The 14,731-nt window shown below is 38.4% G+C and overlaps 1 protein-coding gene across 1 annotated transcript in view; it reads left to right on the top strand.

Annotated features, from left to right (window-relative positions):
* The window catches only part of MAP3K7CL (MAP3K7 C-terminal like), a 34,807-nt gene extending 21,643 nt beyond the window's left edge, over positions 1–13,164 (top strand). Inside the window, exons 2-3 of the mRNA XM_021678025.1 lie at positions 1,237–1,352; positions 12,011–13,164. Coding sequence (XP_021533700.1) covers positions 1,237–1,352; positions 12,011–12,191 — 297 coding nt within the window. The 3' untranslated portion in view covers positions 12,192–13,164. The remainder of the gene's footprint in view (positions 1–1,236; positions 1,353–12,010) is intronic.
* The last annotated feature ends 1,567 nt before the right edge of the window (positions 13,165–14,731 follow it).

Raw genomic sequence — 14,731 nt, 5'->3', positions numbered from 1 at the left:
ATGAGATGTTCCACATGAAGGTAACTTTCAGGCAAATCTATTTCGAATTTTATTTCCTTTAGAAAACCTCTAATCAGAGGCTTCATGATAAATGGGAGGGGTCATCTTATCTGTCAGTCAGGCTTTATAGGATTTTATAGAACTTCATAGAATTTCTACTACATCGTGGGTGGGGTTGCTGAATACAACACCCAAAGAAATCTTTGTCCTTGAAGAATATAAAGAGAGGAGCAAGCAGGAAGAAATGCATCACTTGCTAATTTCCGAATATAAAATTAGTGAAAATATGACCTCGTCAGACACATACTTACAGATATAGACTATAACGAGAAAAGGATTAGACCAAAGAGCCCACTTAACAATGAAATTGTATTTCTCAGATAGTATATGCCATTTTCTATAAATAATTGACTAGGGTGATTAAAAAACTCTTTAAAAGACTATTAGCTAGTGTTTCTTAATGTAATGTTTTTAATAATGTGTTGCTAACTAGGAATTAGAATTATAAACTCAAGGAAAGCTAGTTTTTCAAAAAATAATTTCTAAAAAGGAGTAGGATTTTCAACATGTTATGGGTCTAAAGGCTTGCCCTGCTGTCCTTTGTTTTCCCTGTGGATGGGAGAGAAACAAAGACACGAATCCATGCTCTTTGGCCTCACATGTGATGAGCATTGTCTCACTTGGGGTTTGGTCTTTCATGGGGTTTGTTAATCCTTGCAAGCTTTATTTCCAGCCCAGCTTCATTTCTTCAGTTTGTTTGCATCTCTCAGAAAAGAGCCTTTCTTGTAGGGCTACTCCATTCTCCAAGATGAGATTATGCTTCTGGGCTAAAGGCGCAGAAAGCAAGGGGTAACTAAAGCAGACCACTGAAATATTTCCCCACCACACCCCTTCTCTAAAGCAGAGTTTAAGATTTCTGGGGAGAAGTAGAGAATTATTAGAAGACCTATTTTTACTCCAATGTATGGCCAATAATGAGCATGTCATGGGCCTCCCGGTTCTGGCTCGGGCCTGAGAATGCCCATGAATGATACTGGAAGATGAATGTGGGGAAAGGTCAACCCCCCTCCCTCTTTTCAGTCAAGTAGAATCAGCCAAACTCTGTCCAGTGTTGACCGACGATGCTATTCTCATGCCAAAAATCTCCCTCTAAAGGACATCAGTAGAGCGAAATTGTTGATAATGTATTCCGATGCAAAGAAGTGGACTGATTTCTTCTTCTTCTTGTTTGTGAAGCCTCTGGCGCCTTGTCATGACTCCGTGGAATCCATGCAGGTGTTCAAACAACACTGCCAAATAGCAGAAGAATACAATGAGGTCAGAAAGGAAATCGCTCTGCTTGAGGAAAGGAAGTAAGTACTGTTCCTTTGAACCCTCTGGCCTCCGAGTACTGCCTACTGGTCATGGACCGGGGGAGGCAGGGAAGGAATGGGTTGAGCATGAGGGTGAGAGGGAGGGATGGGGGCAAGTGACATTCTGTGGTTCAGAGGTTACTAGGCCACTTCTGTGGATATCTTGTTTGATTATAGAAAAGACCCGAATCGAGCTGCTGAAGACAAAATGCTTTACTTTATGGAGTACTGAGAATAGCAGGAGGACTTCCTACCAGAAACTTAATTTTTAAATAAGCATTTTTAGTTCAGGAAATTAAAAATGCCAGAATGCCAGAGTCACACTGTGTTTCCTATGGATGTGCCCAAAAGCCCCAGAGAACTTTGGCTTGGAGTGAATTTTGATTAATGCTTAATGGTGGAGTTTCTGCATCAAGTCAAGTCAAGTCAAGAAGCCAGTGGGACAGATCTTTGGAATAATGTAAATGTATTGCTAGACTAACTGCATTTTTTAGTCCAATAGCCCAGGGAGGTTTTTTAAATCTTGATAGCTTCCATTACCACTCCAGTTCTGCTGTAGGGAATTACAGAGTTCTATTAATTAAATCATTCTAATTTTACTCACACTTAGCTTTTTCTTGCAGAATTCTCCTTTTTTAATTGCACTCAGTTCTACCAGTGTCTACCCCAGTGATTCCCCATATCTTTCATACTTTCAAAGCCTCAGACACCTTTCTACCCTAGCATTGTTTAGTCCATACTTATGTATTTATTAGTGAGATCTTTTGATTAATATTTGCATCTCCTACTACATGGTAACTACTAAGTGCTTTTAATCCCTGAAGGCGGGGAGAGTCAGGTATCGCTCACCATCGTATTTCTGAAGCCGAGCACAGTACGTGGGATGCAGAGGCTGAATCAGTTTTTGTTGAGTGCGTGACACATAATCAAAACATGTTTTGATTCTTTAACTTTCTGTTTTTTTCCCACTTCCTCTTCCTGAAGTGATACATGGTATGTATTACTTAGTTTTCAAAATCAAAGCAGATGAAATATGTTTTGAGTAATTTATAAAATTCTTGGGACTCTTTGAAGACTGCCCTCCCTGCCCCTTGTCCCCCCAGGATGATGGTTGGACAGAATAACATGGTGGAGAGCAGTATGAATTGTAGGGTCAGACTGCACTTACTGTAAGACCTCGGTTAACAAACCTTTTCTTACTTCCTTGCTGTGTTATGCTTCAAACATAAAATCATACCTGGACTTATGGCTAAAGGGGATGAAAAAATGTTTATGAGGAGATCAGAAAAACACATCTTCCCCTCATTTATCTGAGACTTTCTTTTTGGTCTGAAAGTTCTCATAAATTGGTTGGAATGCTCAGATTGCACATTTGCACGCAATCTGAGTCCTAAAAAAAAAACCTTAAAGGAGCTGAAGAAGCTTATTAATAATACCCATGGGGAAGTTAAAGGAGGACTTGTATAATCAGTTGCCTATAAATGTATCTCCTCGTGTGCGTGTGTGGGTGTGTATGTGTGTGAACTGTGCTGTTGAGACAGATATAACAGGTAATTATGTATTTATTTGTAAACTCTTCAGATTGAAAGTATTGGAAGACTTCGTTTATTTCAATTAACCCATAGGTGGCCTTTTTTTTTTTTTGGCAATGCAAAGCTCACCCGCTAAATTGTATGTTTTGTAAGTTTATATTTTTGGGTGTTTCATTAAAAAATAGGATAATGATATAATAGTGACTCATGTGGTCTTTTATTGAAAACATATTCCTGCTGTTTCTACATAACTAATCTTATTTTTTCCCTTAAGCCTGTTCGAACTTTGGACTTTTCTTGAAACTATGTTATCTCCCTCCTCTCCCCCCCACTTTCTTCTTAAATAATTAGCTAGATGCACGGCAAAGGCCAAATTCTTTTGTTATCTCTTTTCCTTTCTTTTTTATAAAGTCTCTCAATTCCTTTTTCTCCATTCCTGCTTCTGCTCTTTGAGATCAAGACTTGCTGCTTCAAATCCTGGTCAATGTAATATTATAACTGGTTTCCCTGCCTATGTTTTCACATTGTTGGAAAAGGACACCAAGTTCTTGGCCTGGATTGCAAGCTCTAGCTCATGATGGCCTCAGCACCCCTGTAGAATGTTCTGCCTCATCCTTCGTCTTCAGCTACATCGGTCTATTCACTCTTCCTGCCTCTGTGCCCTTGCTCATTCACCAAGCTCTAGGTCTGGAGGACTGGTTCCTTCCTCTTTGCATGCCCAAATGCTACCCTCAAGGAGAGCTTAGCCAGTATCCCCGCCCAACCAGTCCACGGGGTTCATCTCTCTTCCTGGGTGAAAGAAAATACACTGGAATGATTCTTTTTTTAAAAGATTTAATATTTATTTATTTGAGAGAGAGAGAGAGCAGGCATGGGCAAGTGTTCAGGGGGAGGGGCAGAGGGAGAAGGAGAGAGAGGATCTCTGGAAGACTCCGCACTGAGCACAGAGCCTGAGGTGGGGCTGGATCTCATGACCCTGAGATCATGACCTGAGCCAAAATCGAGTCAATAGCGTAACTGACTGAGCCACCCAGGAGCCCCTGGAATGATTCTTCTGGCATATTTGTGGGCTGGTGTTATCAATAGTTATCTATTTAATTTTACGTCCTGACTTTCTGACTGTGCAGAATTCCCAACAAACATGGTTACCTTTTAACATCTCTTGGTGTCCCAGTCACCAAGCAGAGGGACAGGTACATAGGGTCAAACATGAGTGAGGGTGATTTTGAGTGACTGATTATAAGACACGGTAATATCCTCTGTGTATACAAACACTGTAACAGATGTGTCATTTGTAATTTGTATGGTCCACATTTAAAATACTGTGTCAATATCAGCAATAAGGAATTGCTAAGATAAATTGTTAAAATAGGAAGTATGATATAGCTTATATTTATCAATAAATGAGACTGGTCCTCCAGGGGTTATTGGTGATCATTGTTTTCATTAACACTTTACCGAAGCAAAAATTCATTATGTAACAGATATTTTCCTGGGGGACATTCTTTGTGTTCAAGCAAGATAAATTAGGTCAAATGGATCTGACCCAAGTCATTAGCTCTCTGTGTTTTGATGATTTGGATAAGAATTTCTTTCCCATCATTTCATAAAGTGTGGGTGATTATGTTGTCTCTGATGATTGGCTAGCGTGAGCTAGACACAAAGAGAGATGCTAACTCTGGTATTTTAAAAAAGAGTTTTTCTTTAGTGGAACCATGTGGGCACAGGTGAAGCTGAACTTCTCTCTCATCTCCAGAGGGGGTCACCCTGGATCAAGTTTGGGAGACTGCAGAGGAGAGAGAAGAGTTGATTATAACTATTATTTTAAATCATGTCTATTAGATAGATAAAGAGAGTCAAACATTTTCTAGGACTATAAATTCAGCATGCAGTGAATTTAATTTAAAGAATCACTTCTGGCTTATTTGATCTATGAAATGCTTGTTCTTACTTTTATTGGATTTTTTTTTCTTCTCCAATGAAAAAAATGACAATTTTATTGAAGGCTTTAAAAACTTACCAAGAATTCTGACATCATCCAGAATTCCTACTATTATTCAGCCTCTTTTTAGGCCTTTTTAATGTGAACCGATATTTTTATAGAATTGCATATATAATAAAATGAAATGTGTACATGCTTTTCTCAATAAATGTTGTAAACTTTTAAAATATAACATAGTTTTTTTGTGGATCTAATGGGAAAAAGTGAGAGGTAGACATTTTATTACTTCTGAAATTTATCACCAGTATTTTGACAGCAAGTTAAAGTATATGATTAAGCTACAATTAGATCTACAATCAGATTTACAATTAGTAAAGGTTGCTTTGCTCCAGATAGGGTATTTTATCTTGTTCAAAGGAGAAACCATTTGTCTTCTGTATATGTGAAACATTGTACCAGATGCAATGGTGTTTAAAAGATTGACTTAGAATGTCAGAAACAGAGATAAACTCTTAGAAACGTCAGGATGAAAAACGTTACATAATTTAAAAAAATTACTCTGGTTTTCGGTATGTTCACAGAGTTGTGCCGCCATCATCAGAGTTTTAGAGCATTTTCGTCACCCAGGAAATAAACCCTGTACTCCTTCCCCATCAGCCAGTGGCCCCCACTCATCTACCTTCTCTCTATGGATTTGCCTATTCTGAATATGTCATAGAAGTGGAATACACTATATGGTCTTTTGTGACTGGTTTCTTTCACTTGGCACGATGTTTTCAAGGTTCATCCACCTTGTAGTGTGTATCAGGGCTTCATTCCTTTTCATGGCTGAGTAATATTCCATTGTATGGAGAGTCTGTATTTTATTTATCCATCCATCAGTTGATGGACATTTGGGTTGCTTGCCCTTTGGGCTATTATGAACATTCGAGTACAAGTTTTTATGTGGAGGTGTGTTTTCAGTTCAATTGGGTACGTACCTAAGAGTAGAATGGCTGTGTCATGTGATAACTCAATGGGTAAACTTTGGAGGAACTGCCAGACTGTTTCTAAAGTGGCTGCCCCATTTTATAGTCCCACCAGAAATGTATGAAGGTTCTGATTTCTCCATATCTTTGCCGACACTTATTTTGTCTTTTTGGTTATAGCCATGCTAATGGGTGCAAAATGATGTATCATTGTGGTTTTGATTGATGCTTCCCTGACAGCTGAACATTGTTGAGCATCTTTTCATGTGCTTTTTGGCATTTTTTATGTCTTGGAGAAATGTCCATCATAGCCTTTGCCCATTTTTTTCATTTGGGTTATTTCTCTTTTGATTATGGAATTGAAAAAAATGTTATATAATTTTTGTGGGTCCAGGCAAAACATTAGAAAAGGATTTTCATATGGGAATAACACAAAAATATCAGATCTATATCTTCAGATCTTTTTTTTTTTTAAAAAAAGATTTATTTACTTATTTCAGAGAGAGAGACAGCACTTGAATGGAGGGGGCTGGTGCAGAGGGAGAAGGAAACAAGCAGATTCCCCGCTCAGTGGGGATCCTGACACGGGGCTCGATCCTAGGACACTGAGATCATGACCTGAGCTGAAACCAAGAGTCCGACGCTTAACTGACTGAGCCACCCAGGCGCCCTTATCTTCAGATCTTTTATTTTATTTTATTTTTGATTATTTATTTATTTATTTATTTGAGAGAGAGAATGAGAGAGAGAGCATGAGAGGGGGGAGGGTCAGAGGGAGAAGCAGACTCCCTGCTGAGCAGGGAGCCCGATGCGGGACTCGATCCCCGGACTCCAGGATCATGACCTGAGCCGAAGGCAGTGGCTTAACCAACTGAGCCACCCAGGCGCCCTATCTTCAGATCTTTTAAAAATACATAAAACGATGATTGAAGGAGCAACATCTCATTGAGGGGAACATATCAGGATGGGGGAAAGGGAGCATATGGAATTTGTAAGAGCATAGTCTAAAAATAGCCCTGTTAGGATTTGTTTTCAGTCATGGCATTTAATTTGTTCTGAATTTTCCAATAACAATAGATGTTTAATCAGAAACATTTATTTCTTTAGGACATTCCTGATGGCAGAGATTTTAAAGCTGTGTTCTGGGAAACTTTCAAAGATTGGGGATGGAGGAGGTGCCAGGCAGGGGACTGTCCAAAGACCAACCAGAGAAAGTCCTATTTGGTCGGTTTTATTTGCTTCACTTCAGGGTGAGATTTTCCTTGAAAAATGGTATCACAGCTAGAAAACATTGAAAACCAAACCTCATTTTTCTATTCCAATCATTTAAAAAAATTCTTTAAAAAAATTTACACAGCCCCCAGAAATTAGGAAATTTATTGTCGTAAAGCAATAGTAAATGGAGTATTTCTCCCTAAGTGTTTGCAGTGTGAACAGTAATATGGTGGGAGGGACCTATCCTCTTCCCTAAGGCATCCTGATGTGGGTAAGATGCCTCTGTATAGAGTATAGGACTCGCGTTCATTTTCCAACAGTGGAGATATGCGTCCTGAGACCAACTTCACTAGCGGGCATCGAGGAAAGTGCCTACTTTGCACTAGGATTTCAAGAAATGCTTGAGTGGATGAATAGAACCGAAGAACTGTCTTGGCTCTTTACTTTGCTCCAGAGGTATAGCTGAGGACATTTTTTCACTTTAGGATTTAGCTTTGTGTGAAATCCCAATGTTCCAAACTTCTTCAGGCTTTGAGATTACACTTTCTGTTCATGCCTCCGTCATAATGATTTAGGTCTTTTATGCCACCTACTTAACTGCTGTTCAGACTTCTAACTGGAATCTCATTCCTCAGTATCTCTCCATCTAATCTCTGCCTTGAGCCATATTAAAAGGGACAGAATATTTACCACTTCTCAATGAGCGTGCCTTTAAGTAGGTCTCCCTGGCTAAGAAAAGAGGCTCCAGTCTTTGGGGGAGCAGAGTGAGGAAACATTTTGCCTTTCATCTATTCCTATTCCAGGATTAACTTTTTGTGGAGTGATCAATAGTGAAGTCTCCATTTCCTTTGGAGTAGTGGTTCTTAACGGGGCCAATTCCTCAGTCCTCAACCCCGGGATATTGGCAATGTCTGGAGACATTTTTGGTTGTAATGATCGGCGGTGGGGGAAGATGCTACTGGTATTTAGTGAATGGAGGCCAACGGTGCTGCTAAACCTTCTATGATGCCAGTGAATAGGGTAGCCTCCAATAGCAGAGATGTCTGGCCCAAATGATCAACTGTGCCAAGAGAAACTCTAGAGCAAATCTCACTTCTTCCTGCAAGCAGTGTTGCCCTTTGGCTCCCAAATGATGTAATACATTTATTCCTCATGCATTATTCATTTATAGGGCTTCAATTACCATAGTCTAGACTGTGCTTTGCAATTCCATTTCAATACCATGGATTGTTTCCCTAGCCACATGACATGAAGGTAGACTTTCACATCTTTTTTGTGCCATCTTTAGGCATCTGCTCCTTCTCTCCTGTGTATCAATGCTTGTATTAGAACACACATCTTTTAAGAACCACTGATAGTACAGTCTAAATCACTATTTAGAATAAACTTCTCCCCATGATGGAGATTGTATTTTATCACATTATTATCCAAAACCCTTTAGTTCATTAGGGCCAAAACATCTAGGATTTTGTCTTTTCCAAATAAAAGCCTTAGTCAACTTTGAAAGTCCCAAGAATGATGGTAGTGGTCTTTCCAGAAACAGAAATACTTGTTCTAATGATGAATTCATGTCCCAACCTCCTGCAACATAAGGAATCTCCTTAATTTTGGAATTAGTTCCCACAAAGTTTCAAAGTTCTCTTCACTTGCACTTTCCCTTCCCCCATTTGTTGTAGCAAATAAAAACTTTTCCAGGCATATGGCTTAGGATGGGGATGGCAGATGATCTATGATGGACCCAAGGTCGCGGCCTTTTCACTGGTGAAACACATCATGTTGGAAACTATATTATAGGTTCTTGATTTCAGAAATAGGATTCCTGTAATAATGGTCTTTTACCCCCTTATCACATTACACTGAAAGGAATGATAGAAATAATAAACACAGATTCAAAGGCAGGACCGCATTTTAGCCAGTTATAGATACTGATTTGATCCTCAGATCATCTATTTATAAAATTGTCTCCATAGCTTGATGTGCCAGGTATAATTATGAATTGCTAATGGATGAACATAAACACATCTATATAAATTGCTCTTGGACAGAAGACAACACACATTTTGACCGTATTCATTGAATATGTGTATAATTGCTTATCAGGTACATCAAACTAATTTAGAAATCTATCATTTGAGTCCTCTTCATTCCAGGAAGGAAGAAATTATTATTGACTTTCTCCAACACAAGAAAACTGCACTAGACCATCATGCTCATTCCTTTTAGCTGTAAAATCTGTGATTTTGTGATGTATCTTTTCTTACCAGTCAAAACTAATAACAGATGTCCTGAGGAGTTTTAAGAGAGGTCAGATATGGAACCAGGACAATAGCTATTGTTATACCTAGTACTGCCAATTTCCAGACCATGATTTGAAAGCAAAGCTCTATTTCCATATGAATTATTTGTGTGACACAGTTCATTTGAATTTTAAGTTTTACTAATCAATTTCTTTAGGAAAGTTATATAAGGAACTTTACTAATACCTAATTATTGACCTTTACTGCTTAAACTATGCTTAGAGGCAAAGAGCCATAAACATTTAATCAGAAAGATAGGCTTGATTTCTGGCTCTTTCTTACTAGTTGGGTGACTTTTTCAATTAAGTTAAGCACTTTGCATTTCCATTTCCTCATCTTTAAAATACATGTGATTTGTCTCTGAGGTATCTTACTCTTTAATTATTCATTCAGCAAATATTTATTGAGAGCCTTTAAATTCTAAATACCATGGAAAATTCAAAGATCAATAAGAGCCCAAAGGAACCTTGCGTATATGTATAGCAGTATTCCAACTTATCTTCCCTTTGTCCCCTTTGGGCACTTTCTTTCCAATGCTTGGTTTTGCTCAGTGGTCCTCAAAGTAGGTGCACAAGGCAGTCCATTGGGTGAAGGAAGAATATACTAGAACTTCAGTTCTGATTTGTGTTTTGTCCTTTTTCTGGGGTAATTTTTTATTTTGATAGTTTCAAACTTACAGAAAAGTTGCAAAAATCGTATATCCTTTGCTGGATTCACTAATTATTCAAAGCTTCCCCAGTTGTGCTTTATTCTCCCTCCATCAACACTGCACACTATTGAGGTTCTCTCTCTCTCTCCCTCCTATCTCTCTCTCTATCATCTATCTATCTATCTATCTATCTATCTATCTATCTATCTATCTATCTATCTGTCTATCTATGTAGTCATGCCCCATTGCTCTAAATACTTCAGTATTCTAAGAACAAGCACATTCTCTTATTTAACCACAGTACAATAATTACAAATTAAGAATTTTACATGTACTGAATGGAGCACTGGGTGTTATATGCAAACAATGAATCATGGAACACTACATCAAAAAAAAAAAAAGAATTTTAGCATTGATGCAGTACTATTATTTCACAATCCACATTTAAATTGCATCAATTTCTGAACAATGTCCTTCACAGCAATTTTTTTCCAGTCTGGAATTGCGCATTGCACTTAGTTGTCATTTTTCTTTAGTTTCCTTAAATATGGAATGGTTCAAGCTAGCAATTTGAAGAGTACAGGCTAGCAATTTTGTAGAATTTCCCTCAATTTGAGGTTGTCTAGTGTATGCATTTTTGGCAAGGAATACCAGAAAAAGGATGTGTCCTTGGTGCCGGCCATATCTATTTATCTCCTTACTGGTGATGTCAAGGTTGATCACTTGGTTAAAGCGGTCTTCCAAGTTTCTTATGCTTTTGCCTACAGAGAAAGAAGTTTGACACACACTTATAGGCAAAGAATTTGGTTAGATCTAGTTTAGGATTAACTGACTCACATAAGGGGAGCGGATCTGTTTTGGGTTGTCATGTTTAGTAAATCTAAACGTGGACTGGGAATCTTCAGCTCCTTATTATGTGTATTTATATCAATGAATTATTTACATGTAATTACTGAGAACTGAATTTGTTTAAGACCTTATCACTACAAGTTCCCTCCAATAACCTTAGCCTACCTCCTAAATTCTAGAGTCGGTCAGCATGAAATGTAGATATATTGTTTTGTTAAATAGGGCTGCAAGATATACATAAGCAGTAGGGAAGGACATGGGAAATAATATTTGCAGGAAGGAGTTGGATTCTTTAGTTCAAAGAAGCCTAATAAAGTTTTGTTAAGCCCTGAAGTAGAAAACAAAGGAAGACAGTAATTGAATTTGGAAGACAAAGACAAGGTAAAGGACAAACTATAGTTCTACCCATAGGACAATAGATCCCATCTTAAATTATAAACTGACTTACTGTTTTTTTCCCCCCTAAACTAATTATAACTTTTACAATTTGTTGTACTCTTTAAAAAAAAAATCACTTTTTTTTTGACTGTCGAAGGACTTATTGAGCTTTTTTGGTCTGTATTTAGTATTTTGGATGTGTCTGGTAGGGGTGCTAGAAGGGTTGCTGGAGTGGTGGGGAGTGAGAGGGATGGGGTGGCTGGGTGATAGACGTTGGGAAGGGTATGTGTCATGGTGAGCGCTGTGAATCGTGTAAGACTGATGAATCACAGACCTGTGCCTCTGAAACAAATAATACATTATATATTAAAAAAAAAAAAAGAAGATAGCAGGAAGGAAAAAATGAAGGGGGGAAATCGGAGGGGGAGATGAACCATGAGAGACTATGGACTCTGAGAAACAAACTGAGGGTTCTAGAGGGGAGGGGGGTGGGGGATGAGTTAGCCTGGTGATGGTTATTAAAGAGGGCACGTATTGAATGGAACACCGGGTGTTATACACAAACAATGAATCGTGGAACACTACATCAAAAACTAATGATGTAATGTATGGTGACTAACATAATAAAATAAAATTAAAAAAATAATAAAGTGGCTAAAACTCGCGAAGCAGGAAAAGCTAAAAGTAAGGCATTGGAAGCCAGTAGAAACGGTGAAGTTCAGAAAAGCAGAAGGAAACATTCTGCTTCCATTATGCTGTTACTGCCTCCTTTAATTTGCTTGCATTAAATTTTGTGCTCTTTTCCTCAACTGCCCCCTGAATTTTCAGAAAGGAGCTCATCGCCAAGCTGGATCAGGCAGAAAGGGAGAAGGTGGATGCCGCTCAGCTGGCCCGGGAATTCGAGGAGCTGATGGAGGAGAACCGGACGTTGAAGTTGGCTCAGTCCCAATGTGTCGAGCAGCTGGAAAAACTTAGAATTCAGTATCAGAAGAGACAGGGCTCGTCCTAACTCTGAACGAGTCAATGTGAGGCGTAGAAGGTTGGTGACGGCTGTGTGCTGGCCAAAAGATTTTTATTTTAAAGGGATAGTGTGTAAAGTTTCATTGTTCCTTTTTATTACCCACGTGGCAAACGTCTATAATGAATTTAACGCTTGCCAGATCGAGTTTGAGAGAAGGGATATTTTATTTGAAATAAGATGATCAAAGCAAACCTGTTATGTTTTCAGAGATCAATAATTCATTTCCAAAGATTTTTTTTTCTTCTTTAGGAAGATGTGATCATCCTGTACATCAGGGTAGAAAACGAAAACAAACAAACAAAAAAATAGAATATTGACTGACTCGGCTAAGAATCCTGAACAGAATTGAGCCATGAAACAAACCAGTAAGATGCTCCTGCAGTTTCATATCTGTGTATTTTTAAATTTCACGTCTTGACTATTTCAAGTTCAACCTGAAGTCAGCAACGTCTGCACACCTATTTATATTCACCAGAGTTAGGTTTAATCTCTCAATGATTGATTGTACTAAGAATAAATGGTTGCGCATCATAAAAGCTTTCTCATGAAAATATTAGCAGAAAGCATGTTTGTGCCAAAAGCACATCTACCAGTGCTAACTTGCTTTGTAATAAAAAGCTGATAAGGCTGCATTTCTTTTACGCCACGTTACCAACCAGTAAACATCTCTGCCTTTGCTTGTGTGTGTTCTGGGGGCATGGGGGGGCATGGAAAAGGATTGTTTGGACATGACTTTCGTGAGTTCCCACAAAAACATCAGTAAAGCTATAACTCTGACTTTGTTTTGGGTTTCAGGAGATATTTTGGATCAGTAATAACGAATAGGAATATATGAATAAATTCAGGAATAAAATGATTTTTCCCCTGTTCTACCTATCACCTTATTTCCCCAAACTGATCTCTTTGTTTTATGTCCATTTCTATTCATGTAACTTCTTTTTCATTAAACATGAATCAAAACTGTCAATCTGTGTTTTGTCCCTTTCTGAGCTTCTCTTAGGCTAAAGATTAGTTGGGTTTGGCCACCCTGCATCAGATTGTGTTCTTATTGTATCTGAATGTGTGAAGTAAGCCGTGAAGTCCCTTTTCTTGGAAAGACTGTGGTTTCTCATGGAAATCAGGCAGAGTTCTAATATTCAATATGATGCATTCATGTCTTAAGGTATTTTCCCAGAAAACATAAAAGAGAATAGTTGATTATGACAGTAAGATGGCTTAGGATAGACCAGCTGTTACGGGCAGGGGATGATTTTACCCCCTGGGGGGACAGGTGGCAAAGTCTAGAGGCGTTTTGTTGTTGTTGTTGTCATGACCAAGAGGAAGAGGTACAACTAGCATCTAGAGACTAGAGGTCGCAGATGCACAGGACATCTGTTATACCCCAAGTACAAAGCATTGCTGGCCCAGTGTGCCAGTGGTGACAAGTTTGATACACCCAGGACCAGACTAGTCACTGGGTGGGTGGGCAAATGCCAAGGGGTCACAAGTTTCTTGCCATGAGGTGCAGAGTCCATGAGGTCCTTCCATCTCCTGACCCTCAGTTTCCTTATTTGTAAAATAAAGCTTTTAGATAGATCTCAAAGTTTTTAATGTTACATACTCCTATTCGCCCTGAAGCTGCTTTAACATTTGACCAAAGATGAAAGTCCCTATTATCCTGGTAGAACCTTCTTAAGTAACCCCAAGGCTTATAAATACTAATATAAAGGAGGGATTGTTCACTAAATTTCTATAAATTCAGGGTTAATGGACTGGGAAGATGAAGAGTATGTTACCAACGTTTATACACAAAAATTAGTTTTTGGTCACTGCCCATCTGAAGAGAGTTACATATATTTACAGAATTCAAGCAGTCATGACCCCTTATAGATAATGGGGGGGGGCAGGGAAATATAGTACCTCTGCTCTACCAGAATGAAAATAATTTTGTGAGGTCAAAATGTTTGAACACCACTGGTAATATAGTAAGGAGACACTGAATAAATAGTTTTCATGTTTGTGTCAGTCTCAGCCTGAAATTTTACTGTGTATTTCCAAAAGGTATCTATTCATGACTCAAAAGCAAGAATTTCCCTAGGTGTGTGTGTGTGTGTTTAGCAGACATTTTTTCATTGAAAATATGAAAACATCATCTACTTTTGAAGCATTACCGGAGCAATCTAAAGACAAAATTTCTTACATTGCTGGTCTTGTCTATTCATTCGTTTGACAATTTCCCCCAATCTTACTTACCGCGGCATATTACTGACATAACCCAGAATCATTTAAGAATTTTCTATCTTCAAATATATTTATCATATTCTTGCTACTAGCAATAGTGAAAATGCTACAGAGCATTACAAATGAGCACAGAGGTCCTATAAATATTAAGGTGAAGATACTTGCATTAGAGCCAGAATTAAGGGAAAATGTAACCCATATTATATCCTGCAATTGCTCTACTAAAGATTTGTTATTTGTGGATCATTTAGTTTATGTAGACATGAAAAGAATGTAGTTATATGTGGCCAGAAGTCAAATCTCTCATC

The sequence above is a fragment of the Neomonachus schauinslandi genome, chromosome 1 (assembly GCF_002201575.2).
Source record: "Neomonachus schauinslandi chromosome 1, ASM220157v2, whole genome shotgun sequence".
Classification (NCBI taxonomy): domain Eukaryota; kingdom Metazoa; phylum Chordata; class Mammalia; order Carnivora; family Phocidae; genus Neomonachus; species Neomonachus schauinslandi.
This window is presented reverse-complemented; position numbering and strand designations above follow the sequence as displayed.